At 40.0% G+C, this 24,958-nt stretch overlaps 1 protein-coding gene across 5 annotated transcripts in view; it reads right to left on the bottom strand.

Annotated features, from left to right (window-relative positions):
- CELF2 (CUGBP Elav-like family member 2) overlaps nucleotides 1-24,958 on the bottom strand; it is a 374,910-nt gene that overhangs the window by 112,502 nt on the left and 237,450 nt on the right. For all 5 annotated transcript variants that reach the window (XM_075024683.1, XM_075024684.1, XM_075024685.1 and 2 more), the window contains one exon: nucleotides 20,393-20,589. In XM_075024683.1, coding sequence (XP_074880784.1) covers nucleotides 20,393-20,589 — 197 coding nt within the window. The remainder of the gene's footprint in view (nucleotides 1-20,392; nucleotides 20,590-24,958) is intronic.

Here is a 24,958-nt window from a genome sequence, read left to right as displayed (position 1 = left end):
AAAAAAAAAAAAAAAAAAGGTGAGGTAAAAAGATACTGTGATAATAGTGACGTGAGTAACAGCAGAGCGATACTTGCAAGCACTGCTTCCATCTAATACGCTACAGTCTGGCATGCTTCCTCCAAAAGTTTGCTTATAAGAAACAGAAGAAATCAATACAAGACATTTGAGCTGGCTTAAGGGGCACTTAAGCAGCATGGGAAGAAATTCTAGGTTAAATATTGCCTCAGAGTGCCCTGAACTTGAATCAATGAAGACCTATTTCCCCCAACCCCACCCAACCCCATATTTTACTGCTTTTGGCCAAGCCACCTAATAAGGGGCTCCATCATCTGCAGGTCGAAGAACTGACAAAGCCTCCACTCTGAGTCATGATTTGTTACAATATACACACACTATTTTCAGGGAGCTAATTTTCATCTGTTTGAAAACTTTTTTTCTTAGAAATGTGCTACTTTTCCTCATCTTTAAAACTTGGGTCTAAATCCGTTGTCTGAACACATCATACTCCCCGCTCCGTTTGCCCAAGATGCAGTCAAACACTTTCAATTCTTTCTTGACTTCAAGATTATAAACCCTTACATATCTTGTATTGATTTCTAGGCATTCACAGTTTCACTCTCACAGGGTCACAGCACATGTCAAATCTTTCCTACACTGTGTACACCTTCAAGCAGTGTTTCATCTAAGGAGCTCCACTTTCCCTGAACTTGTTAGCAGTGACACATTTATTCCCCAATTAAGCTTTTTTTATAATAATAATAATAGAAAAGAAATAGAAGAAATTCCTGGCAACTATTCTATCTTTCTAGTTGGTTGAAGCACTTTTATGCAGATGAAGATGCAACTCCACAGAGCCTTTGAACTTTAAGCATCATCTTTACTTGCCTTTGAACTCTCAACAGGGCCCATGATCTTTCAAAGCAATATACTCTGCCTGTGGAAGCTTCAAACAAGGGGGAAAAAGGCATGGTTAGACAAAAATGCAAAAGATGGCTTTTTTAAAATGCTTGATGCTCCTGAAAATAAAAAAAACCAACTGAGTGGTATCTGAAGAAGTGTATTTGGCACTCAAGTGTTTCCCTAATTAATTGTTTAGATGAGTGCTAAAATAAATGCAGCAGCAGCAAAGATAAACAAACCACTTTAGTAATAAAGCCATATATTTGTGCAGACACAAAAATAAATGGCAGTGCTTAATGAGCACAAGAAATGAGAACGAAGAACACACTTTGTGTGTGGGATCCATGCTCAGAAAGCTCAAGCTCAAAGATATTTGAGAAAGATCTCACCACAGCCTCCCAGCCTGACTCACTTTTGACCCTTGTAGAGCATCTTGTTTTGCACAGACTGACACTGTAAAAATAAAAAGTGCCCTGATGAAGAATTACAGCTCATGCTTCACCTTGCCTGGTCAGCCTCGTAGGAGCAAGGAAACGACTTGTGGTAAGAGATTGTTATGCCAATTTATTATTATTATTGTTCTTTATTTTTGTCTGATGATTAACTAATGTAAAATCAACAAAGGGAGATGCAGAATAGACGTGTAACACATGTACTTCCAAAATGAGAGAGAAAAGCTAAGATGATTCATAATCTTTTCCTTGTGACTGGAAAATGAGCTAATGAAGTATAAATAGTGGGGGAAAGTGTTCTCTTGCAAATCTAGGAAAGCAGTTTTAACAGAATTATAAAACTTTTAGAGGCAGGAAAATTCAGCTAAGCTCCCCTCCCAGAGAGGACAGCTTTACACCTCCACACATAACTCTTCCAAAGTTTTATCTGGTCCTATCTGTAGATTTCCCAGAATCAGGCATGCCATAATTTCTCCAGAAAACTACTTTGCAATCTCACAAACATTAATTTTAAAGACACTTTTCATGGTAAACACTTTCAGCTTTGCTTAATTTCCCATTGCTATTTACTTCTTGAAAACCTTCCTAAATAATTCTACTACTTTGCAATCTTTGTATAAATGATTCAATAACCAGAGCAAAACAGTGAAAACCCATGTATCATACAAATAAATATGTTATTCCCCCCAGCAGTCTTTATACAATTGATGGTTTCTTTCTTACTATTATCCACTATGTATGACTTGGAAAACTGAATAAAAAAATCTATTAACCAATATTTAATATCTATTAAGGGATGGGAATATTGAGAGTGTGTTGGACGACCCATGGGACATATCTCAAGTCCTCGAATTAATTCCAGTTCAGAGCAGTCCAAACAAGATAGTACCATGACATATAGGCCCTATGGCTCTCCAAAGATCAAGATGTGGCATTTCATCAGATCAAGATTTAAAATAAATCTCCAGCAGCCTATTTCCAAGTTATGACAAGAGAAATACTTGGCTAGAGTGGTATAGGCTGTATGAAATGATTGGCAACTTATCAAGACAAGAAGAGAAAGAAGCTGGATGATTGGCAACTTAATCAGAGGGAGAAGGAAAAATAGAGAAAAGGAACAAAACGAGTGCCTAAACAGCTCTGTGTTGGCTCCTGTGGCTGTCAAAGGTGGCCTTGAACAGGCAGTGGCAGGAGGGCTTACACTGAAGCTTGTCTGCAAAGTAGATGAAACTATTCAGTGTTCCTTGGCATCAATAGCATGCGGATCCTGAATGTATCTAATCACGTTTGGAGTAGCATGATTCTGTACGGCGTTCTCTGCAGGTCACCATGGCAGCCACAGGAACGCGTCCAACAAAATATCACGGATGTGCAGCTTAACGGTGCTTCGCTACCAAAAAACTCATAGAGCTTTAGAACAAAGTCCCCAGTCTTATCTGAAAGCTAAAAAAATACAAAATAAAAAAAATCCAAGGGGTTCTTGTACATTATTTCATCTTCAGCCTTTGCTCCTTCTCTGACAAAAGGCTCTTTCTTTTAATCGGTGTTCATTTAGCATGAAGACCAACCTGAATAATCATAATATTTTGGTAGCAGTATCCTTTAGTTAATGTGACAACGTGCCCTCGTCTTTTATTCAACATGTTATTATCACTTAAAATTTTAAGCAAAAACTATGCAAACTTTTCCTGAAGGAGCACTGAGGAATGGTGGGTTAGAGCTTAGATTGTCAAATGAGCTTTGCAACCACCAGTTCCTACTGGGAACAAGGGTTGCTTGGTCTTTTCACAAAAAAAACCCCTACTCACAGATGGCTTGTATTTAACCACAGAGTGCAGTGGGTCAACAGAGAAACTGCAAGATGATGTCTTAAAAATGGGAGATTTCTTTTGCCACTCGCAATGGCAGACAGGGGAATAAGGATGTGCTTGGAGGGAAGTCCTGGTAAGATTGGGACCCATATCTTGCACAATATTTTGGTACCTGCTAAGCCTTATTAGGGCAAATCTAAAGATATTTCCAAGTTATTTGAAATCCTTTATCAGACCGCAGCATTACTCACTCTTGCACTTTGTATGCAAGAAAGATAAACCTTAATATATAGCAAAATTATTTCTGGAACTGCGTATTGCACATTTTCACTATAATGCATATCATAAGCTTTGACACAGAGATAACTAAGTGATTACTTGTCAACCTCCTCTCATTCCATCAGTCTTAAAAGATAGGATAAAAAAAGCTTTTCTTGTGCAACAACAGGCTACATATTAGTCCTGCAGAGTTATCAAAAATGTGGAACTAAATATCAGACAAGCCCAATTTAAAATGATGAAACACTTCTGAATTCTAAAACAATTAGGCTGATTTACAACACACGGTCTAATACACTGTAGGTTTGAATCCTTTTTTTGCTTTTTAAAAGGGGACATATTTTTTCATGCTAGTCAGAAATTAGTACAATCAAGATTTTTTTCTTTTTTCTGAATACTATTCAAGAGCAACTCCTACACCTCCCAAAGACATTTGTGGAAGATTCATATTTTACCTGGGAAGATATACACAGAAGTGAGTTACTGACCTAGGAAGGGCAAACCATGACTGTAGCTGAAGAACAGCATCATCTCCTTTTTCTGTGGCTTTTCAGTGATGCTGTGCTGCAGATTTACTCAGTTTTCATTGCTAGGTCCCTCATTTCTGCTTGTAAATCCAGGATGCTGGGGTGCTATGAAGATTAATCAGGTGAGGCTTGCAGTTTTCTCCTGTACTCTTCATGATGGTTGCTCCCCAAAAACACACGCATCTTGAATACTTCTGATCCCACTGGGCTTGAGAGTTAAACACTGACATTGGCAATGCAACTCTGCTTGATCATGGTACTATAAAGTCATTATCTGTGTTTCAATATCCATTTGATTATTACCTGTGTTTTAAGACAGAGGACTGGAGAAACTCTTTCATTTACCACGAGACAGTGCCAGTGATGGCAACGACGTTGCTCAAAACCTACTCTGAAGAATATTTTGGCACCCTTATTGCAGAATACTGGAATTTACAAGATAAAACATAAAACAAATGGTACAGGGCATTCGCAACACTTTTTTAAGGCTTTCACTTTTGCAACACACATGAACAATGGCTTTTAAATGAAAGTTCTGTTTCTTTATACTTAAGGGTATTAATATTTTAGTATTACTGCATCTGTGAATGAAGACATTCAAAAAACCATTATGTTTTCAACTTAGGTTAATAATAAGGCTATTTTTCCACCCACTCTCTGGCACAGCTGTAATGTTCTTGGCCTCAAGTGGGAGGCAATGTGGAACAAGGATTAGCAAGATGGATGATATACAACATACGGTGCCAGTTCATATAAAATATTACTGGATTGGAAATGACTGTTTACTGTCTCACTGATTACATGACCACTTTTTTTCCTTCCAAAGAACATATAGTATGTGGCGCTCCTCTATGCCAATAAAGCTTAGTGAATAGCACCTGGGTAATGACAAATTAATTTTTGAGCTAAGCCTGATGCGGGGGTCAGCCAAAATCTTAGGCAGAGTTTATCCCCAGTACTATTTTACATGACAGAAAATGCATCCCTCCCATTCATCTGTATTAGCACAGAACAGGGATTATACAACAGAAAATAAATAAAGTTGGGGGACCAAAATACTAAAAATATGTTAGGAGTGTGTGTGTTTGCAGTACAATAAAAAAACATTTAATCTTGGGGGGAAGGGGGGGGAGTTGGAAACAGCATCCCATGGTCCACTTCCAAATAAAATTGGACAAAACATTTAGGAATGCACTAAACAGAACAAGCGTCAATTTGGCAGACAACAAGCTGGATGAACCAGCGGGTCTTTTTTCAGTTAAATTTCCAAACGTGAGACCTTTGCATCCTGGAACATGAGATCTCTTGCCTGATCTAGAGACCCATGTCTCTTGACCAGGGCAATAGTGGCTCAGCCATGAGCAGCCACGGACGCTGAGCTCTGGCTCCCAGCATGTTCAGGTACCATCGTACCTCAAACCCAGAAAACCACGTGGGTCCAAGTTTTATGGCCTGTCCAGGCATAAAATTTCTTTTACCATAAAGTCAACACAAGTTGTTTAAATTCTGAGCGCTCAGCAGTTCCCATCACTTGGACTACTGACCACAGCCATTGCCAAAATATCAGCAATACTTCAGAGTTGAAAAATGTTTTCTTTAATAATTTCAGTGAGAGACCACTTTCATGTGAAAGAGAAACAGAAGTGTTTGGAAATGGCAAAATCATTTCTCGTCCCTAAGCAAAGCTCTTCTGAAAGAGCTGTTTGCACAATCCAGACACCTCCATTTTCATGTAAATAGTTTATTGATCTAATAAAACATATAAACAGGCTTATATCATTATTCTACCAGCTGCACATGATCTATATTCACTGAGCAATCTATTCCCACAAAAATATTTTCATTGAAATTAATCTTAATGTTCACTCCTCCCTCCCCCACAAGCTAACATCTAGGCACTTTGAAACGCACATTAGCTACTTCAGTAAATAAGATGAGTAATTCTTGGTTTTCTTAACCACACAGGGCATAAGTGGATGATCTCTTTACATGCCCTGGACGATGAAAAAGACATTAAGTATTAGAATTTTTCCTGTTTGAGTAGCCCAGTGAGAGGAAGCCAAGTTTGCAGGCTTGCTCTCGTCATTTCCAGAGCGTCAGAGTTTCCATGAGCAGTGACTCTCAGAATCAGGTCATCAAAGCCTCAGCCCTGCATGCCCCAGCCTTTTTTTTTTTCAGGGCGTTATTCCAATACTGTGAGCAACTACCCAAAGTTTGAAAGCCTGGTCCCTTGACAGGCTTGGTTTGGCAAGTGTAGGAGAAATGCTGTTAGATGAGAAAAGAAAAAGAAGAAAAAAAAAGGGAGAAGTAGGCACATTCCCTTCTCCTACTCACTCTCCAATGGTCTTTGTGCTATTTTCTTTTAAATCTTATTTAAAATTTCAGCCCGTTACAGTAAGATCAGCAAGAACAGATCTTTGCTTCAATAAAGATGCACAAATGCCTTTTTGTTGAGGACATGGGTCCAAAACTCTGGCGTCTGGGCTGTGCAGCTTTCAGTGCAGGCACGCTTTCAATCCTTCTTGTTCATCTATGCCATCAGTGTTTCAGGACAAAGATCATTTTACCAATCTGTTTGTACAGCATATTTTACAATCTGTTACGTGCATCTGCAATACAAACAGCAAACGATAATAAGAGCATGTGGACGAGACTGGAGCCCCAGATTTCGGGTCCCTTTGTTATCTGTGGCGCACGGACCCTGATCCACAGCGGAGGCGGCTGCACTCCTGACTTGCTGCGTGCACACAATGTACCGTGGGCACTCTCTGTGACATCTAGATATTGTATATTCCCTATAAAAAAAACCCCAAATGTTGGGGGTTTTTTCCCCCCCTTCCTCCTATTTCAAGGGAGTCATTCAAAAGTTAAACCCATGACCATACCAATGGGAATGAGACATCAAATTACCTTTTGTAATATCCTCCTTAAATACAACACAAAGCCATGAAACTATAGAGAGAAAGAGGGAACAGTTCATGCCAGATGCTACCTAACGAATGTTCAATCATAAATGCTCCATACAAATGTATGAAAAAAAATTTCCCTACTTTTAAACAGATTGTTCCCCCAAACCACATCTGGCTGCAACCGTAATAATGTTTCTCATCCTTACTAAATATTTGTCTTTTTATTTTTTTAAGATAGCAAGCACTTCTAACATTTGCTGCACAGAACATCGCACTCTCACTCCTTGCAGCACAGATTGCTAGTCTGCTGCTTTACATGCTCTTTTGTGAACTGAGACCTTGAATATTTTCACGGGGGAAAAGCCGATCAATGATTTTTTAAGAGAGCTAAACAATTCCCTATAATGAACATCAGTTGACATGGGCAATTACTCTTTCTTTTTCCCCCAAAAACAAAAACACAAAAACAAAGAGGAGATTGTAACTCCTTTGAATGGCATGTGCCTTACTGATTGTACCAGAATGTCAACTGCATACATAAACATGGGTGGGTGAAGTTCAGGAGTGACATGTGGATCATTAAAATGAAAGATGCGTAGGTGAATAAAAACTTTTGCCATTTGATTCGGCCAACAATAAAGAAAGTTGCTGTAGAAAGTATTCCACTGTTTCCCAATTTCCATAAAAGAGCAGTTCAAAACCTTTTTTTTTGTTTTTGTTGCTGAATGAATGGAGAATAAAAGATTTTTTTGCTAGATTTCATGTATTCGCTTTTTAAAGAATGCATATGAAAGGAAAATAGAATAATATCAAACATAAAGGAGACGCATACATCAGTGGTATTTTTGACATTCAAAAATATTCTGCAAAAACATCCAATACATCACATTTTCTCCTTAATGGCTAAAACATAAGAGCAGAGTAGGAAAACTGCGGATATCTTTATCACTGACTTGAAGCATGTCTCTGGCTATGTCACCGTGTTTCCATGCGTCTGAGTTTTCCATTTATATAATGTGAATATGTTAACGCAGTTTATTTGCATTTCTGCTTTTATGTAGGAAGTCACACAAAAAACCTACCTGGATCTCATTGTGGCATCTCCGTATAATGCAAGAGTGAGAATCCTGCGTTAATAACAGCATTAAAAATAGCACCAGGATTATTCAATGAAACCCCTCTGCCATCACGATCGGCTCCGAAGCCCCGGCGCGGCTCCCCCCGACACCCCTCCTGTTGTACACCCAGACTTGCGCTCGGGCTGCTCGGGCTGCTCGTCTCCATCGCTGGTGCAGCCTTTACACACAACGGCTACACTCGAACTAGGAAGGACACTTACGCCAAAATCCCACCTTCGTTAGACACTTGGAAGACCATCTGTAAGAGGAATCTCCATCAACAGCTTTCTTAAAGGGCTCCGTGATTACGCGCTATGTACACACACCGATACCTGTGCCTAGCTTCAAGCCTATTCTTATTCAGTAAAGCAGCAAAGCACATGCCTTAACTTTAATCACTTGCTGAAGTCATCAGGACTGTGTGCTTAGTTGAACAGGGGTCTTTATGAGCCAAATATTATTCTTAGTAATAAGGAGACCTGGCAATACACTAGACGGAGCATTTGATAGTAAGTAACATTAATTCAATTAAATCCTCTTAGAGCATACACTCTCCAGCTAATGTAGTTTACAGTGAAATTTTCTCTGGCACTCATTTAAATATAATTGCTGCACTTATCTTGTCATGAGGAAATTTCTGAAGGTTACTTGTACTGTGCATGTGTAAACCTACAAGCTATGCTGACCTTTAGTTGTGAGATTTTTCTGAATTACTTAAACCGCAGCATCTAAATAATGATGATGATGATGATGATGATAATAATAATTTCCTACTTTCACACAGCACCTTTTAACTCAATATATACCCAAGCAAGAACTAGCAAGCAACAAAGCACAGAAAGGCATTCCATGCTAACAGCTCAGGACTGGAAAGGGAAGCTAACACTATTGGAAACGTAAAGACTGGGAGATGACACACTCAGAAAGCACAATTTTGATAGAGTGTTTTGCTCAATTCTTCTGAAAAACATGAAGGGATACTCTATGGAGATCGTTTTTTATTTACCTTTCATATACAGACCGGCACTATTAATAGCTATGGGGCACTCCAGCATAACGTTGAGGTATCGTCTTCTGTCTGAATCAGAAAAGAGGTTGACATCTATTGACCCAATTGACTGGTTTTGGTGACACTCCCAGGTGCTTTCCTGCAGGTAGCCCAGTGATATACTGGTAAGCAGCCTAAATCATTTGCAAAACTGGAAGCTGGGAGGTGTCAGTCAAAAAAACCTCAACAAACAAACAAACAAAATCCAACCCCAAAGTAAAACTTCCATGTCCACAACTATCCATAAATCTAATATCTTGAGAATTTAATCAAATATTGGAAGGACAGGTCTAAAGATAGGAAGAGAAACGTGCTGAGCATGATGGAAACAAGCATTTTGGAAAGTCCCACCTATACACAGTCGACGTTTCAGATGTTTACCTTGTCTGGTAAACCTTCCCTTACAACTCTATCGTAGGCTCTTTTTCTCGTCTTCTCTTTCTCACAACAGTGAGAAGCACCCTCAAATTAAAGATCACCTCCATTTTTCCTTTTAAAAATAGGAAAGAAATAGTTCATTTTGGGCTACTCGGGCAGTGTGCACCAAGCAGAGCGTAACCAAGCAATCCACACTTAAGTGCCAGTGACCATGGGAGCTGAGAAATGCCATGTCTAAAGGGGAAAAACCAACTTCTTGAGCCACTCATCCTCCACCCTGGACTAAGCGTTGCAAAAGTAAACCCTGTTTCTTAGTTTTTCCTTCTCTGTACGTGTGGACAGGTGGACATTTGTAGGGGTGAGAAACATTTGACATAATTATGTCTAATTGGCCATCAAGGCTCTCCAAGGCTTTATTTTTTTTTTTCAGTATTAAATAAAAAGAGGGAAGCAAGGACCTTGCTCTCCCTATTTCCATCCTCCTGCTCAAACTCAGATGCCTGTCACATTAAGAAACATCAAGCGATTTCGTTCAGCTCTTATGGCGCACAATAGCAGTCGTTCAAGGAAGAATGTGGGACTGCAAAGCATTTTAAAACTCTTAAATAAAATGTGGGCTACAGGAGGCTCTCATTCAGAAGTAACATTTTCCCTTCCACAGAGAGTTCCCCCACGCTCCAGTGAAGTGAATTAAAATTGACACTGAGAAAAATCTAATTGAGCCAGAGACAACACAACACTTTTCACTATAGAAACTGAAGCCCCGGCAGAATTACTCGGGTTAATATAGTCCATTTTAAATCTACAATGATTTTTATATCCCATGATCTGCAAATAATAAAGGAAACCTGTTGTTTAATACTCATTGTTTTAATTTGGGGGGGGCATAGGAAGAGTGGGAGCTGGTGCCTGTGGGTCTGCTCCACACTCGTTTTCTAACTGCAGTCCTCATCAGATCGGATTAATACGTGAATAAACTAATGCAGATCTCACCTGGGCAGTGTTAACATAACAAAATCTTTGTGTCAACCAGCTCAGGGATTCAAGCACTGAGAATGAAGGGAGCAGATTTGATTTAGGCAACACAACAATGGCACAGGCAGAACGTTGCTCTCTGCGTGCTCAAAGTGACTCAAAAATTTTGGGAAAAGTCTCCCCAGGCCTCTGTATCTCACTCCTTCCAGCTGGCAAAAATTGAGCAATGATATTTGTCTCCCTTTGCAACACACTCGGAGATCTACGGCTGAAGCAGCAGTGCTGCTCCTTACAGTGCCGCGCTCATCCTTGCAGCTAGAAAGTTTCATGCAGTACATTACACTAATCTACTCCTTATTGCGGTACAGCTCCCTAAAATTGCAGTTGAAAGCATGACATCTTGAGCTACTAGGACAGTTTAATTATTGTTTGAAACATAAATTTTCCCAATTCAGTTAGGCAAATAAAAGACATGGTGTATTAGAAAACATCTTCCATCTCTTTCCAGCTCGTCTTATTCTTCTAAAAGTATGCATGACTCAGATGTAGTAGTTATTTTAAATTAAAACCACAAGGTAGTAGACATTGAAGTTTTTTCCTCCACAAATAATAATGAATTTATGCACCGCAGAGTTTAATCTGCAGAGTGAAAGTCTAACATCCCACTTAAAACTGCATACTCATGGGCATAGATTAGACAGTAATTAGGTTCAGTGAAAAACTGAAAAAATCCACTGAAAACATTCAAATTTAATTTATTCACTGCCTTGTCTCAGAGTGTTTTTATAAGCAATTAGAAAGACACAGATTCCTGAAAATGCCTTCTTCCCTGAGATAGATGGACCAGGAGATTTACATGGCATACGCAGCCTTCCACCCACAGCTCACTGGCTTGAGTTAAGCTCAAACCAGGCTTAGAAGCCACTACCAGACTTTATCCTTAGGGAGTTATTTGCTATTCTTTTGAAATATGCTGATGGTTACAGTGCACTATGGAACTGACGTCTAAAAAAAAGTATTACTACCACTGGCAGGGCACACCCTTTCCTGGCAACGGTATCACCGAAGTCTGATACTGCGTAGGTTATGGGTCCTACAAGACCCAAAGCATGTCCAATACTGTCCTCTTGCCACCCAGCTCCAGCAGAAAATACAGGGTGACAAGGTCTGGCACAGGGAAGATGGAAGTAATGAACTAGTAATTAATTTACACTGCAAATGCTACACATATATCCATTCTGTAACGTATTTCAAAGTGATAAAGAATAACAGACATCCTTTCAAAGCCTTCCTAGGGTTTAAATTTCATGTTAAGAACTAACAAAATTGACGGCGTATTTATGCTAAAACATTTTACGTGGTCTTTAGCTTTTTATTGCGACCCATCATTGTAATATTTACGTGTCTCTCACAACATCTCAGCAGTGGCAGAGAAATTCTCACTGCCTTGGAGTCTCTTCTTCTTTCTGTCTTTCAATGAGCAAAACTTCTTGCATTGTGCGTTTTAATTTTAGGCTTTTATTTATTTGTGCATATGCGTGCACATGCACTTGTGCATGATTTTAGTGGGGTGACAGGAGCAGAAGATGAAAGCAATAAAACACCGTTCTTGCAATGGAAATGAGAGACTTGGAAGCTGCAGTGCAGCTGAAATACATGCTTATAAGGCTACTCCCCAATTATACTTCATTTTTGACATTGCTCAGTTGTCAAATGTTTTCCTCCTTTGAGCTCCATGCCAAAGCACGTGAAGATTTCAGACTGGTTCTCAAATCCTTTGCAAAACCTCCTTCTATGTTATAAGCAAATGATTCAAACATTAGAACTGAATAGAATTAGAAACACTACATAATAAAAGAAGAGTTGTGGGGTTTTTTTTGAAACCATTGTTCTTTAACAAAAACACATATCATTTTTTATGTGGCAAGCAGATAAATATTGTATGTTTATTCATTTAATAGAAAATTGGAAGAGGAAAGAATTTCAGTGCTACAACAATGTCATAAAAAGATCGAAACTCATTGATGTGAGCTTTAATATGCAACTGAAGAAATTGAATACTATAAATCTCAAACTGACAGTATCTGGCACTGTTACAGAGGTATATATCTTAAATGTAGGCACCAATCTTGAAAATACTTAAACATGCATGTGATTTTATGTCTGAGTATTATATCCATTGATTAATTCCTGTGTGCAAGTGCGTGCATGACTTGACTTAGATTTTTCCATGCATTACAATTTTTGCCTTTGAGATTATATATTTGAGAGACCAAGGTTTGGCATATTATTCAGATTCAACAATGCAATTTGATTAGCTGTTTTTTTCAACTTTATTGAAAGTTCAGGCTGTTTTAACTGCCTGCCTATGTGGTTTTTTCTGATGTAATGATGGCATTATGAAAAACAGATTACCCATTTATATTTTAAGAACGTTTGGGATTTTTTTGTACAGTTGTTCTAAAATATTCTGTAGGTAAATGCTGGATGGTGTGCTGAAGAAGTCAACATGGCAAAGAATTGCCTGCCTTTTTTAACTATTGCACAAAATATTATTTTCCAGCATTGTCTTGACAAAAACCCACTATTGTTTAAGCTCCCTAATTCTCAATCATTAGCCTTCAGTTGTTTTTAAATATAATTAGAAAAAAAAAAAAAGACAGTCATATCCCTTCCTTTTTGGCTATCTTGTTGTTCCTGAACTGTCAGGAAAACTGAACCCATATTTTCACCTGTATTTCTGGAGTTGAATGTACATGGAAAGTGCTCGGATTTTATTTCATGCCTGAACTGAAGCTCAAACATCCCTTTACCTAACTTGCCTCTTCCCCAAGTGTTTATCAGACACGAACATTAGAGACCAATTAAGAAAACCACAACTGGAATATGAAGTCCTACACTTCTAATGGCTGGTCTGCATTTGGGTTTTCTATCAATTTAACTAAACCAATTCATGTAGTTAAAGTTTATGCACTTTTTCAGCATGGATATAATTAGCAATGTGCTTATACAGTCTTAGCTTAATTTTGAAAATTCATATACAGTTGTAAATCACAGTTAAGCTGCTACAAAACTGCAACCAATGAGCCCCAAAGCGATCTACTTTAATCCCTTAGAGATGTGTTATTTTTATTAATTTCTTACAGCAACACCTAGAGCCCTCATTTCTGGACCAAGCCCCCACTGTGATAAATACTGTAAAAACATGGAGTGAAAAGATGCCTTAAAAAAAAAAAAAAAAAAAGGCTTAATTCTGCTACAGCTCCAGTCATTCACATGCTGTATATAGGAACTTCAGAAACAAGGCTAAGGAAGGTTTTAAGTGCTATCTCCCTCTTTAAATACTACAGCCAAAACCCACTCTCTACCCAATCCCCCCAACATCCTCTACTCTCCCTGTTTTGCAGTCAGAAACCCCCACTCCTGATGCAGTATCTTCACAAATATCTTCCACTACTTCTGCACCGTCTTGGCTGGGTTGGGTTTGCTGTGATACTTTTCAGCGTTAAAGGGGGCTGACTTTCTTGCCATGGTCAACGATGGGAATATACAGTGAGACTGATTTATGTGGGCAACAGGTTTGCAGTCAAGTACGCGATGGGACGTTATCCTCATCTGCCCCCCCTCTTCAAAGCCATGCAAAAATATCAGGGGTCATCAGAAATCTCAGACCCTCCGCATGCTGGACATAGATAAGCCACTGTCAGCTGTGTCCACCGCAGCCTTGGCACCTCACCCTGCTTCCGCGGTGAAACGGTACTGGGACGTGGAGAGCAGTCATGTCACATACTGCTCCGGATGCATTATTTCAAAATACTAAATGGAAGCAAGCAAGAGAAAAGTTTCTTTTGGAACTTTTCTTACTGCTACTTCTGGAAGACCATTCTCTGCTCTGCAAGTGGAAGAAAAAAGTTTGACTTAAGAAGTTGGATTTTTTTCTGTTGGCCTGCTGTTTCTCAATCTTAAGTCTATGCTGTGCAGTCCCTGGGTTTAATATTAATTGAAAGAGCTTATCTATTCCTGCCTTCAGTATGCTCTTCAACACACTGCAGAAACTTCAATTGTATCCCCTTATAACTTTTTCTTTCCAAACCAAGGTACAGTCCTGTATTCTTCCTCAGCTTTTCCCCTTTTAGCTGTCTTGTAAGTCAATGCTTGAAGCCCTTTACAAGTTAACCTTCTTAGACCTTTTACCATGGCTTAACCCTTCCTGACTTCATATAAAATCATGCTGCTCTTCTCTGGACCTCTGCCTTTTTCTATAGAATGGTACTAAATATTGGTAACTGTAGTTTAAACATGATCAAAAAAATCCTTCTTTTAGTGGTACAGTATTTCCTTGAAAGCTATGTTCAATGCTTCCATTTATACAGCTTCGCTTTTTCTGTGCCTTTTTGACCATACGGATACAAAACATCATGTCAGTCCTTTTATGATATGTGCACTCTTCAAATCCTCTCCTGCTCTCGAATCTTTGAAAAATATACTCATTCAACATATTTGTTCACTCAAAACTCAGATTTACTCTTCTTGCTCACAGTTCTTTTTACCCGGCTGAATCTCTTTGTATTGGATTGTTTTCTCCAGGTTATCAGGTGGCTTCACCCCCATCCAGTCCCTTCTGCATGATCCAAAAAGTTGGATAACAAGTTGGTGGTTCATTCTGTCAAAGCCATTTACATAGAGAGTGAAAAAGTATTGATCTCCAATAGCAGTCCCTGTTGCTCTCCAATCATCCTCCCCTCTCCTCCTCTGGCCCGTAACCTTTCCCCATTCTAATCTGCCCTCGATCATCTAACCACCTCCTTTCTCCATTTGAAAATGGGCCCTTCTCTGCTTCACCAGCAACCATATGTATTAGTCTCCTGTGTGACACTGTGTGAAATGCCCCTGGGAAATCCAGCTTGATTATATACACAATTTCACACCTGTCCACTTTCAGAGAAATCTCTCGAAAAACTCCAGCAGATTTGTCGAATAAGGATTACCTTTTATAAAAATCAGCTCACATCTATAACATATTTTATAATGCTACTTATAACCCATAAATAATTATAGAATTAAAGTTCTTTAAGGTTTAAATTTAAACATCCTAAAGTCAGAAACTGAAAGTTAAAAACTCAAATTTATCGTTTGCTCTCCCTCCCCACTGTACTTGTATCTAACAGCAACATGGGGCTTTTGCCAGTCTTTATTGTGTGAAACTTCATATAGTGCACAAAGCACCTGCTAAAAAAAGTATGCAAGGCACTTTTTCATTCAGTGCATGAAAGATTTCAAGTTTGCGATTGTAACAGAAGATCTCTCAGCCATGATCACTAAAATTTAGCCTAGAACACACATGCATAATGGCTGTGGTCCCAAGCTCTGCATTTTTGACAGCATATGTGCTCATGATGCAACTCACCCGATCTGAAAGCTAAGCAATGTTCACGTGGAACTGTGAGAGCATGCAAAACACAAAATAAATCAAAATATGTAGAGAAACCCTGACTCCTGGAGCGCTGGCTGAAGGGAGCTTTTAAAGAGCATCTAAAATAGTTTTGCAAAACACAATGCATTGAAATTGCTTCCAGGAGCAGGAGTGTGCAATCGGCTGAGCAGTGATGCAAGGGCAGGCAAGGAACAGTTGGTTAACGTCTTTGCTGCTGATTAGGACAGTCAGGATGGGTTTGTGTGACAAGCGGAGTGCCACAGCTCTGCTCCTGTGCAGGACTGCCCGAGTTCCCTTTTCTCCTCTGCCACGCAGAAAATGGGGCACGGTGAGCAGGGATACGCTGGAGGGGAGGAACCATCCCTCCTACCTGCACAGAAGTATTTCCGAAGGGCTAAACTGTAGCCAAAATGGTACCGAACCAAGCCAGATAACTTCTGCCTCCTGTGTGCCTTGCCCATCCAGTCTCTCCTGTATGCAGCAGATGAACGCCTCATTATCAGATTCCTCTCCTTGCTTCCCAGTAGACTTAAATTACCATGTTAAATAGGATAATAATAAACACTGGCCTTTAACTACAGCACATCCTTGTTCACTCAGCAGCTTCCCTCTAATCTGATAAAGGGTCTGTAAAAGGCTACAAGGAAACACGGAGTTAGTTGTTATACAGGTGCCTCTCCCCTGCTTTCTGCAACGCGATTCCTACGGCAGCGCAAGCAGGCTCAGGCTCACAAAGCTGGTTTAGGGGACCTTGATCCCTACAAGAATTAACAGGTATCAAAACCGGGGCAAGGTACCAAAAGGACATTGTGGATCTGGCCCAAGACTCTTCTGCTGCATTTCGAAAGGCAAAAGTAGCCCGGTGCCATCTGCTTGCTTCAGCACTCGGACTCCGAAACAAAAGCAGCCAAGGAAATCTTTCCGGCTTAGGAGAACAGTGGGGAAGAAGAGAGATCTTGGTGGCAGCGTATAGTGCCTTTGCATAGGGCTGGCTGTATCTGAGGTATTACAGAAGCTCTCTTTAACAACCACTCTGAAAAAAAGTCATCTATCCACCCAGAATAAATTATATAAAGGGAGAAAGCTGGAATGGGAACAGAGATGGCTGATCTGCCTAGTCTTTGAATCCCCTTAGCTCCCAGAAGCTGAGAGTGCCATTTATTTCAGTGTTACAGGATTTCCTGCCCCCCCCCCCTTTTTTTTTCTTTTGGTATTTAGTTTACCTAATCCCCCGGATTTCTCTTGTTGCAGAAAGAGGAAAAAGCCTTACAAAACAACAGGGGATAAACACAAAGTCAAATTCCTTTTCTGAGCTCTTTCACATATCCAAAAAAAAGCAGAGAACTGCAAACTCTGGAAAGCACAAGGAGTTTCCTGCCGACAGAGGATATTCCAACCATCACCCATGGAAATGCAGCCATTCCTGCGGTTCCCAATTAATAAAGCCAAGTTTCAACATTTGCACTAGCAGCAATATATCTGTGGAAGTGAGATATCCTTCCTCTAGTTTTCCAAAGTGAGTAAAACTTGGCTTTCTACCTGTCTTCCTCCTCTTCCTCCAGCTTCAGCTTTGCAGAGCTGGCAAGCAATACAAAAAAGGAGGAAAGACATGAACTAGGCCGTCTGTCGTTGGAGGGTATGAAAGACAGTCTTAATAACAGCAGGAGAGAGAGAAGCAGCCTATGGTTATTTTTGACAGAATCGGGAGAGACTCAGATTGCAGTTTCATGAACAGTTCATCAGAGAAAAATTCTGTCCAAATTGGAGAAGCCCCTTTGGCCAAGCTAACAGAAATACACAGCCCTTGTCTGGCAAGAGAGAAATCTTTCGAAAAATCAAAATGCCTTTCTTCAAAGAACAAAACCAAACTGCCACCCCCCACCCCCCCACACCCCCCCGCATGGTGTAGTAATGCTAACTTGTAGTTTTGTTGTTGCAATTCATGGCTTGCAGAATATTCAGAGAAAATTTCTGGGTGATAGCAGCCTGTGAATGTTCTGCACGACGCACAGCCACAGCCACGCAATAAAATGAAAAATGGACTTTTTCCAGTGTCACCCGACCACAGGATCCCCTGATGCACTGTTCTGCAAAACTGGAGGTGATGCATTACCCCAATCCACCCAGCTCAAATAAAATAAAAATGGTTGTTTTGTGTGGGTGTTTACAAAGAAGGAGAGCACGGAATTCAACCACACCTCCCAACGAAAAGTCAATACTCGGCTTCATTATCAAATGCCAATTAGATAGCAGAGGTGAAGTATTTCTCATGCATCGTGATGACAACAAGACTATTAGACATTTTTCAGGGCAATTTTTTTTTTATTTGTTTCTAGCAGTCTTAACAATCTCTCACACAGAATCTTTTGTGCTACTGGATTAAGAAAATAATGATCATTCCTAGTCAAGAGTTATCCAAAAGAAACTCAAGAGGTTTCTATATCTAGCAAACTTGCTGGTAGACTCAGCCAGGAGGAAGGGTAGAGCCAGCATGGAGATACACTCCTCCAAAGCTCCCAAGGGAAAAGCTGACCACCAGAGGAGCTTGCTGCTGTGTCAGGGAAATAAAAGTCCGAAAGTTATTCTGCCTTTCTTGAGGATTAATTTAATTTACTCATTAAAACATATAATGACATAAAAGCATCATCTGTGCATGGCTGAAAAGAGTCCAAGCAAGAAAAAAACCCCAAACCCAACCACCTTTGTCAAAAAGAATATTGAAGATGGGGACTACAAGCCTTCATAATTAGTCTACAATGATTTGCATGACCTGTGCTTAATCCTTATGCCTTCCAGCTGCCTGACAGACAGGTACAGTATAATGGCAAACACTACAGAAACGGGCATCAATGGCTTTCTTCTGTCTAACCACAGTATCATTCTCACTTCATTTACTGCTTAGTGGGAAGGCATTTCTGTGGCCCAGGAATCAGCTCTTTCTAAATGGACGAGTCTCAAAGTTCAGCATTTTAGTGGTTTAAACTAAGTAGGAGTTTGCTCATCCATAGCAGCCTGGACTGCAGAAAATCCAGTTGCTTGACCTCTTAATGCTGTCTTCTATCCAGCATTACAAGAAAAAGACAGTTGGTGAGGGCTCTGTGCTAACGTAGCAGGGGGCTACATGCTACAATACATCAGTCTTGGGGAATGGAGGGAGCTGGAAGCAGAACTACACTGAAACACTCCAACCAAAAATACCTTCTACTTCTGAAGGCAATCTAGTACGGGGACTTGATTAGCAGCAAGGTATGGTGAGACGAACCCCCTCCCTGACATCGGTGTGACACCAATGCACCAAGTCTTTTAACCAGAAGTGATACATGCAAGCAACCCAAAATGAACTAATACCACCCAAAGCACAAGACTGCTTAACGCGGGGCAGCAAAGAAGAGGCCGATGAGAGGATCCTCTGCCCCATACCACCGCAAAGAGGAAAGGCTGAGCCTCGGCAGCGCTTTGCACAAAAGCACAGGAGCACCCAAAGCTGTGCAGGGTGCCTCACGCAATAGCAGTCACCTCTCACAGAACTGGAAATCTCAAGCAAGTGCTGGTTTGCACTGCTAGTTAGCTGCTAGCCGACAAAATCGTTTTATGATATTCTCCATAGCATGTGTGCTGTAAAAGTTTTTAGCAGACTGGCAGGAGTGCAGTAAGAATGAATAACTATCTAGGAACCTTACAGCCAGGCACACAAGCATATCTAGTTATGCCTCTGAGCTGCACTAATTCTTTGTAATGCTAGCAAAACTTTCACGTACCAAACCTGAAGTATAAATGAAAGTATACAACTATTTAGGGAGAAAAATGCATTCTGTGAAACAAAATACTAATTTTCAGTCTCTGTGTAAGCATATGTTATACTTACATAGGTATAATAGACAGAAGTCTTACGTGCCTAAATATGCATAGATATACAGTGAAAGAAAGCAATATAGTTAAGGACAAACACTTTACATGTGTACAGAAAAAATGCAGGAAGGAAAACCAACCCTTTCTTTTAGAAAAATACCAGTGCCAAAAATCAATCCTTTTACATGACTGCAGAAAAGAAATCAGGTTTTGGAAAAAGGGCAGGGCGACTCTATATAGTAATTTTTATTGCCTCTGGAGCAATGACGTAGAAAGAGCCCACTGCTATCATTTCTCCCCTTTTGTATCCTTAAAATTATTCCCACCTGGGGTGCAAGGAGAGGAAATGAAAGGAAGTAGAAAATTATATTTGTCATGAGCTAATCCTGGGAAAGCGACTGCTCTGGTTTCCATGTTTCTTGGCAATGATAATTTAAACAAGGACAGTAATCTTTTGTTATTTTTTGCACAGTTGGAATGCACGCTTCCAGATAACAGACACTTAAACTGCAATTTAAGAAGAGGAGGAAGACAGTAATCGATAGGTATTCAGGAGTCCTCTCCTTTTAGGACTGCTGCATGGCTCAACACAGTATGCTTCAAAACAGACAGCCCAGATGCAAACCTCTTTGGAAATCCTGAAGGCAAGCAAGATCATCAGAAAAAAAACAAAAACAAATTGAAAGCAAAGAGAGCACAACTACTGTACCTTTACTTTGGGGAGGGTTCTGACTTCTGTCTCGGAGAACATTAATCTGGTAGACAGCTCCGTAAGGCTCAAAAAGTTCTTTTAACTCTTTTTCCGACCATGAACGGGGAATCTGTCCAACAAACATCTTAATGGCATCTGGGTCTGGTTGGTCTGAATGATCCAAAGCTCCATTCATCTTGTTAGCTGTGCCGTTACTAGAAAGTGGAAAAGGAGATTAAAAAGAGAAGGCAAGTTAGGAGAGTACGCAGTTTTCATGTGCACTAGATGCAGAAGATGATGTCAATTGGCACAAAGCAGGAAGAAAAAAAAAATCAGTATTTAATTAATAGCATAAGTATTATGAACAAAAAACAATGTGATTACATTTTTCATTGAGCCTGGTTTTCTCTGCAGGCTGCTGCCTAATGTCATTATATAAGAAGCAAGCGGCACAACACAAACTGGGACTTTTGCATTTTAAAGCAGAGGATAGTTGCAAGTAAGTGCAGATTTCTCTCCATGGCTGTTGTAAACAGAACTGCAGTGAATTCTCACTAAACTAGCTACTCGCAGAAATAAAGCAGTGCGTGTGTGTGTGTGTTTTGTAATAAAGTCACATGAAAGGAATATGAAACACTTGGCAATCTGTCAGATGACTAATGCAAGATGCCAGCGATGAATTTGCAGATTGTGTGAAGCATCCATGTGTGCATCAAATTAGTATGATATTGCCTAGAATGGAAAACACTCCAGCTATGTGGCTGGTTGCTGCCGATTAGTTGCCTACGCTCTTTAGAAAGGAAAAGCAGTCTGGAGAGCTCCAGTTTAAAGCACATTGTTTATTGCACCCTGGCGTAAGGAAAAGCACAATTCAAAAAGAGAAGGCAGTGGCAAAATTGTCTACTTCGTTGCAAAAATTAAAATGTTGCTTCAAAAAGTTTTTCTCCCTGCAAAAGGACATCAGATTTTTGAAATTTTTCACACCCTGTAAATTGTTACCCTATCTGATCACCAGATGTACATCTAAGTTCAAAACAACCACACACTTTTGCAGGGGAAAAGAACTTAGCAACAAAAAATAACCGCTCTCTGTGAGACGAGTGACATATTATGGTTTAGGAAGACTTGTACTCTTATAAGGAAAACAAATCATTTTAAATACTGAACAAAAGTAAAAATACAAAAAACCCGCATGCTATTATTGATAATTAAGGACAGTAATTTCAACTAATTACTTGGCTAGAGATTCCATAAGTGGTGATAATTTTTGGATGCTTCAGTTTCAAGAAAGAACACTAATGAGACACGACTTTTAGAGCATTCCCCCCATCTTTCCACCGGGGGAAGGAGGGAAATGGCCTGTGTTCAGCAATGTCGAAAGTTGATCATCGCAGAATTCAGGCATTTCAGAGCCACCTGCCACTTTCAAAATCTTGGCATTAATTACTGTTTCTCCATTGATGATTGTTCAGGAGAGAATGCCCACAAGAGGACTTGGAAGAGCTCAAAATTTGCACAAGCAGACAAAAATTGTATTTTACAGGAGAAAAAAAGATCTAAGAATGGCAAGAAAAAAACAACCCTGTCTAATTCCCCTGTCTCACAGCTATAACCTGTGCAAAGACAAATTATTTAGTTTCATGTATTTCATCTCCTTGAAACATAATTCACCTGAACATATTAATATGCCCATATTAACTTTAGCACTTCCCTTACTTATGGCAGGAAGAAGAAAGTTATATTAAAGGCACAGTTTAAACCAACAACGTGAAGTTTGATCATCACTTGTGAAGTGTCTTCAACACAGATCAGCAGACAACAGGACTTATCACACTTGTTTATTAGACAAAATTCCTATTGATTCCAGTGGGAGTCTTGCCTGAGTAAGAGACTGAAAGATTTGGTCCAACCTTTTATATCATGTTTCATGCACAAATACCCTCTCTTGTCTTACATATGCTCTTCGTTTTGAAGATGTTTTACAGGTCACAAGCACACCTGGAGAAATCACGATTTCTCCAGGCCTTAGAAACTGCATTTTCCATACATACATAACACTTAAGTCGAACCAAAACTATCAACTAACTTTTGGTTCTTTGGAACCACCCCCCACTCCCCCAAATCTCCAAGAAACAGAAAAACCCTGACTGACTCACTTGAAGGATATGCCATGGGAACAACTATCAAGACCTTCATGGAGCAGTAGATACCTACACGACACTTATACCTCTAGAAAATCACTGCGTTACTTCTTTCCAATTCCTATTCCTTTATATAAAACCCAATCTGTTAAACAACCTCCTTAGTAGGGAGGTAGAAAAATGCCTGATGCATAGCTTAAAAAAACTAAGGAAAATGCTTACACATTATTTTGGACCCGCAAAGACAAGAAAAGGTAGAAGCTTAGCTGTGTAGCCCCCAGCTTTGCCCTGGACTCAGTCAACTATTTTCTTTCAGAAATAGGATTAATTTTTCCCTTCATTTCATTCGTTGTTTACATTAAAAAATGAATTGAGTTCATTTTTAAATTATGCCTTTCATCTATTCTCTCTGTTGGATCTGTTCTTTAAGAAATCCATATACAGTTGCTACTTTAGCCCAAAATTACAGCAAAGGTCATATTTAATAAAGAATAACAAGTTTATTACTTTACTTTTTCCTTTACCCAAACCACCTTTACCACCAGGAGCACCACAATTTCCATTGCTAACAAGTCAATTTTTAGGAAACCACAAAACTGAACACTTCTACCTGTTTTCTTAGGTTAATGACCCCATTAGCACCAAGCTCCTGCCTTGAGCTAAAGGTTTAGGCACAGGCCAAGACTTCTTCTAAATCCACAAAATGTTTAAGCCCTTTCTTTACTTTGGTGGAACTGAAGTCAAATTATGTTGATCATATTCCTGAAATGCTTTATTGGATAAAGACAGTTAAAGGCTCTGACTCCACGTGTAGGCTACCATATGCTGTGATGCAAAGCTCCGGGGGACAGGTTTTGTCACTGGCTGCCTGAATTAACTTGGGTAGTCATTAAAACTTCTCCAGACTAAATTCCACCATCCACTGACAGCTCTGCCAATCCGCTAACTCCTGCAGATTTAGGAAAAAACCAAGCATAGCTTAGACTTTTCTTTATAATCCTTTTCTACCACAAGGTAGGGGTTTCACTGAGCTGCCAACATTTTTGGGGGTTGATAGGCAAGTTCAGTCCACAGAGAGGGCGCTTATTTCTACAAGCACAGCTGGGCTCCTTCCAAAATTGCATTTCCTTTGACTTCAGTGCAAACTAAGGCTCTCAAGCACCTGAGAGGAGGGATCCTGCTCTCACGGTCGGGGTTTTGAGGAGCACATGAGCACTGTTGCAGCAATGGCACCTGCAGTAGCATCCTCACCCAGCTTCGGCAGTAGCCGTAGGACTACAGCCAATGCAGACAAACTGAGCAAGCGAATAAAACAACAGAAAGATAACAATGGAAAAAAAACCCAAACCAATTTTATAGATTCTACAGATCTGATCCCTGCAGTGTACTTGAAGGCTCCACTGAGGAACACAACTGCACGGCACACCTGCCTGACAGTTCAGTTGTCAAAGAGCTTGTTGGGTCCATACAAAATCCAGCCAAATATTCTTGATCCCCCACAAATAATCTCTGCTAAAGAGGAATTCCCTTACCCTCTCCCAACCTTCATCTTTACCCAATGGACATTACTGCTCTGCACTAAGACCTCTTAGTCGCCAACAGCTGCAAAGTTTTTGATACTTCTCCTTGGCAACACAATGGCTCTCAGGGGAAGTGGCTCCTTCCTTCCCCCATTTTTCCCTCCCACTGTACCCAAGAAATAACAAGGCCAAAGAAAAACCAAGTGTGAAACTTTCCAAGAGGAGGCAAAGCAATTCTTGCGAAAGCTTAGGACTATTTCTTGAAAGCATGAGAGTACAGAGATAGCTGTGTCTAGGGGACACTAATGAGAACGGGATCCCTTGACAATTACTGTCAGTACCCAAATGATGCCATATATTAGAAAAAAAAATAAAAAAAATATTAGATTATGTGGCTTGCTGTCTCTACACTGCAGCAATCCTTCCCTCCACGGCCAATTTAGCCCATTGGACTCGGGGGTGACCCAGCACATCATCTTCACTGACAAGGTGTCAACTATATCGTAGAGAGTAGCCCGAGGGCAGAGATTAAGCCACTTGAGTCGCTGGCTGCTTGTGGTTGCTGCCAGAGCATCCTCTCTCTCAATTTGTGCCAATTTTCCTTTTAATAACCTAACTACCATTCCATCATTTCAGCAAGTTGACAGGGCCACTCTTTGAGGAGTTAGAGATTGTTTTAATATCACTGCTGCTTAAGCAGGAGCACCGGAAAAACCTAGTAGACGCCTTCTCTGTCTCTCCCATTCATATCTGTAATTACAGCAAGACTGCTAAAAGCGAACTGACCACTAAGGAGAAAGAGGCAGACTTCAGAAATAAAGTCTGGATCAAAAGGGGCTCTCTTAAATTCATCACTATTAAGAGCTTTGGCGTTAATCCATGTTCATTTCCATTAATGAACTAGGTGTCAAGCCAGGTGCCGA

This window comes from Buteo buteo, chromosome 4, assembly GCF_964188355.1.
Source record: "Buteo buteo chromosome 4, bButBut1.hap1.1, whole genome shotgun sequence".
In the NCBI taxonomy this organism is placed as follows: Eukaryota; Metazoa; Chordata; class Aves; order Accipitriformes; family Accipitridae; genus Buteo; species Buteo buteo.
The sequence above is the reverse complement of the archived record's forward strand: the minus strand, read 5'-3'. Positions and strand labels throughout refer to the sequence as shown.